This window comes from Buceros rhinoceros, unplaced genomic scaffold (assembly GCF_000710305.1).
Source record: "Buceros rhinoceros silvestris isolate BGI_N320 unplaced genomic scaffold, ASM71030v1 scaffold11644, whole genome shotgun sequence".
Taxonomy (NCBI): Eukaryota; Metazoa; Chordata; class Aves; order Bucerotiformes; family Bucerotidae; genus Buceros; species Buceros rhinoceros.
The window spans coordinates 13,352-17,522 of record NW_010408839.1 but is presented as its reverse complement, the minus strand read 5'-3'; the positions used below and the strand labels follow the sequence as shown (position 1 = coordinate 17,522).

General features: G+C 46.6%; 1 protein-coding gene across 1 annotated transcript in view; it reads left to right on the top strand.

The window, feature by feature from the left end:
* The window catches only part of TMPRSS3 (transmembrane protease, serine 3), a 17,998-nt gene extending 14,811 nt beyond the window's left edge, over positions 1-3,187 (top strand). Inside the window, exons 12-13 of the mRNA XM_010135009.1 lie at positions 696-848; positions 3,170-3,187. Of these exons, the coding sequence (XP_010133311.1) occupies positions 696-848; positions 3,170-3,187 (171 nt within the window). The remainder of the gene's footprint in view (positions 1-695; positions 849-3,169) is intronic.
* The last annotated feature ends 984 nt before the right edge of the window (positions 3,188-4,171 follow it).

Sequence of the window (4,171 nt, the reverse complement as noted above, 5' to 3'; positions counted from 1 at the left end):
GCACCAGCATGTCACTATGCCTGGGAGAACTGCCCAAAGGTGGAATGCTCAGCATACAGCTCCAAGTGACAAAACGAGCTCTACTCGCGTAAGGGAGAGACTTGTTCCCTATTTTTCTGTTGTGCTGTCTTTGATGCTCATAGAGCAGGAAACTGCCCCAGCAACATAAATTCAGAGTTTTCAGTACTTAGATGTGAGTTCATTGAGTCGAATCTCCGTAGGAGAATGTCTGGGAAGGGCCGGAAAAGACGTGCGAGACTGCATGCAGGAGCATGCGGGGAAGGAGGTGGGGTACAAGCTGCCTGCGGCAATCATGGGCTCAGTTCAGCTCAATAGCTAGGATCTTTCGGAGTGAAGCAGCTGCGAGGAACCAAGGCTGTGGCAGGGAGACTGATTAACGAAGCCCTGACTGTGGGACAGGTATGCTCCCCAGCACCTAAATGTTTAACAGCAGGGTTAAACGTTACTCCTGTTGTGCTGCACTGCTAACCGAGGAAAGAAAACCGTGATCTAATACCCATCCCTAAGGAGTCTCCAGCTTCTGCTGTAACATACACTTTTCCCAGGACCCAGAACAGAGCAGAAACAGGAGGCGTTGAATTACTGGAGACTATGCCTCTTTCTCTATCCCCCCAACTAGATATTCTCCTCCTTTTCTAGGACACTGACATTTTTAAAAATTCTTTGTCCTTCAGGGAGATAGTGGGGGCCCTTTAGCATGTGAAGATATGAGTATCTGGAAGTTGGTGGGGACCACCAGCTTCGGAGTGGGTTGTGCAGAGAAGAACAAGCCAGGTGTCTACAGCCGAACCACCTCCTTCCTGGACTGGATACACGAGCAGATGGAGGTATGGGTTTGCCTTGTCTCTTCATCTCTGGTTGTTGCTTTGCTCCACCTGAGCCACACAGGGTTTAGCTCATATTTGTCACTGCTGAGTTGAGTTGTACGGACATGTGCAACCCAAGGGCGTGTTTGGGGATCAGGGCAGGTCAGCTTGCAAAGCAGAGGGGATGCGGGGGCCGTAGCGAGATGCAGGGAGCACCAGCATTAGAGTAGAAAGGGGAGAGGGGGCCCAGAGGTGCAGAGCAGGGAGCGGGATGAGTGAGAGGGCTGAATAAGGAGATGGGGACAAGGGAAAAGATGTTAAAGAACATTACCTGAAGCCATAAGGTTCCTACAAAAAAGCCCTGGGAGTGGAAGCTGAGTGGGCCAAGAATTTGGGGAGGAGGGGGAGATGGCATTGGCTGGAAGGAGAGGAGTGCAAGGGCAAGGAAGTGGGCGGATGCTGAAGCCACCTTCATCTAACCCAAGGGTGGCCCACTCTCAGGAGACCAGGTCCTCTGCTGTCAGCACCCCTTCGGCACTGTCAGAGAGATTCTAGGTTCAGCTAGCTGAGCAGGGAGGGTGGTTGTGCTTACAGCAGACTCCCAGACAGGGATCTGTTTCCTAAGCAGAGGCATCTAGAGCCATTTTAAAGACTCCAGGCTGTCCTGCCTGGCTCACAGGTGTCCTTGCAGAAGGGCTAGGATCTGCAGCTCACACTGGGTTGTGTCTGCCATCCCCATGGAGATGTCTCAGATACCCACCCTGCGACAGCTCAGATGGTTGTGATAGAGGATATATGGGAGATCTGAGGCCTTGTGGACCAGCCGCGGGAGGTCAGGCAAAGTGCACTAAGACTCCTCAAGTGGCATTAGATAGTGCACGTGCAAGGCAAGAGAACCATCCTCCAGTGCCTTGGTAGGAGCGTAAACACATAGCTCTCAGGTAGATACCTATGCCCAGGTTCTTAATTGTAATTTTCTTAGCTTCATGACAAAGCCACCTTAAGCACCAAAGTGTATGTGCCATCACGCTCTAGCCCGGATCTCACAGACAGTGACGTCGGTGCTGTTGTTCCAGCTCCTGGTTAGCCGGAATGGGTGAATAGCAGTAGTGCTCTTCCAGCACCAGCAGCGCAGCACTGACGGACAAGGAAATGCCTGCAACGTGTGCAGTTCTGTTATGTGTGCAATTTCAGTTCAGCCCCCATCTGTACAGTGTATGACACATGCTGTTTTCACAACCTGTATTACACACGAAAATTTGTGTTATAACATGCCCACCCATCACTCAACAAAGCTAAAGAAGACAGGAAAATGTTTCTAAATCTTTAAGACCTCTAATATTACTTTTCCTCTCCCCAAATAAATACATCATTGTGATTCATTTGCAGATACAGAAGCCCAGACATTTCAAATAAAGAGTTCATACCCAGTGAAAGCACAGATCTCCATTGTAAAGAAGTGATCAAGGGGAAAAGAAGTCCAGCTCAATCTCTGTTTAGTTGAATGCTAATGTAGTATAATTTTTCACAGGGACATCCTTCAGACATAAACAATAATTCATCAGTTTATCCTCTTAGAAAGGATTTTCAACTGCAGCATAGAAACATGGACACTTTCTAACGGACTCTGTCTTGTGAGTGCAAAGTGAAGTTGCTTATTGCTTTCCACTTAGTGGTGCAAATTAGTTGATGTAATTTAGTGAGGTGTTTCTCCAACGTTGTGAATGGAATTTCTGCTGCCTCCACTTTGAACAGCTCTCCCACTAGGGAGGAAGCAGGAAGTTTATATTGCTAAGGGAAGTACCAATCACCTACATATATTACTGTCTGAGAAATATTACACTTCAGCTATTAAATTTGATTAGACATGGAAGTTTTTCTAACCAAAAAAAAAAAAAAAAAAAGAAACCAACAGTAGAACAACAAAGGGAAAACAAACTAAACCTCTTCAAAGCCTACTCAGCTCCCTGTATGCACTTGTCCCGTGCATGCAGTATCTACCTCTATTACATTCCTCCATCCCCGTAACCATATTTCTTTATGAGCCTTGTGTTTATGTCTCAGCTCATGCAAGGCTGAGAACCAGGGAACTGAAACGAATGACAGAAGCTGATGGTTTTCACTCAGTGCACACAATGGGAATTGGATCACACCTCTTTTGTCTTTTGTCCAGGGGGTGTGTTTTCCTGAAGAACTCCAGCTGGCAGAACTGGCTCCAGCAGCCCCGCGGTTGCTTTAGTGACCTGACTACAGCTGGGAAAAAGAAAAGTCATTCCCGTTCAGAGTTCAGTAGATGGCAATATGAGCATTTGAATAGATGGATAACTTGTTTTCCTTCCTAGAGAGAACTGCAGACCTGAGGAGAGGATGGTGTGCTGGACTTCTGAAAACCCACATCACACCCCAGCCCCACAGAAGGACCCATCACGCTCTTCTCAACACCTGCTCTGAGCTTGGTACCTTCAGACTACTTTTTTACCATTTCTTCTTGGTACTGGTAACTGTACCTGATGAAAACTGATGCGCATTCAGCTTCTTTTGGATGGAGGAGGCAGCTGGATGCTAGATGATGGGCATGCATATTTACTGCCAGCTCCAAATTCCACATCTGCACAGAAAAAGTGCTAAGACTGATAACCCAGGATGCTATCACCATGAAGGTTTGCTGCCACCGTGAGTAAAAGACTAGAGCAACTTCAGATCAGGTTGCTAGCTGTTATTTTAGTACTTGCCTTCTAAGAACCAAACTACAAAAAGACTTTCTTCCTGGAAGTATTCATGCATAAGGTCCATGCTCTGTTGCACAGACAGCAGCAGCTTTCTTTGAAGCTACAAAACAAGCAGGAAGCAAGCAGTTGGCAATTTCAGAAAGCTTTTGTCAAGTATGTTCAGCTCTCATCAGAAAAAAATCTCTGGATTCAAATCTTTTATCATGTGGCTATGAACAAAGTCAAATTCAAATTGAATTCTTAGATATTTTCTTGTGGTAAATAGCTCTGACACGAGCAACACAGAGATTGTAACTTTAATGAAAAATTCCGAGATTATTGAATACCCTTAACAGGAAGAGGAGCTTCTTTACTGCTTTTCAGTAAGCTAGAGCGCCAAAATCATTGCTCTATGATGCACCATGCAGTACCATAGCCACTGAATACTCCCAAGCTCACATCAAGTAGTGCCTCACTGAAGCATCCACGCTCAGTCACCTTCCCTCTCTTCCCTCGCTTTCTCTGAGGATAGGACAATATAGGTCCTGCACTCTTTGTATCTATTTGTGACATCAGCATGCAGATGAGCTGATGCCAGCCGGGCAAGGGATGAAATAGCTGAAGTTCTGCTGTGGC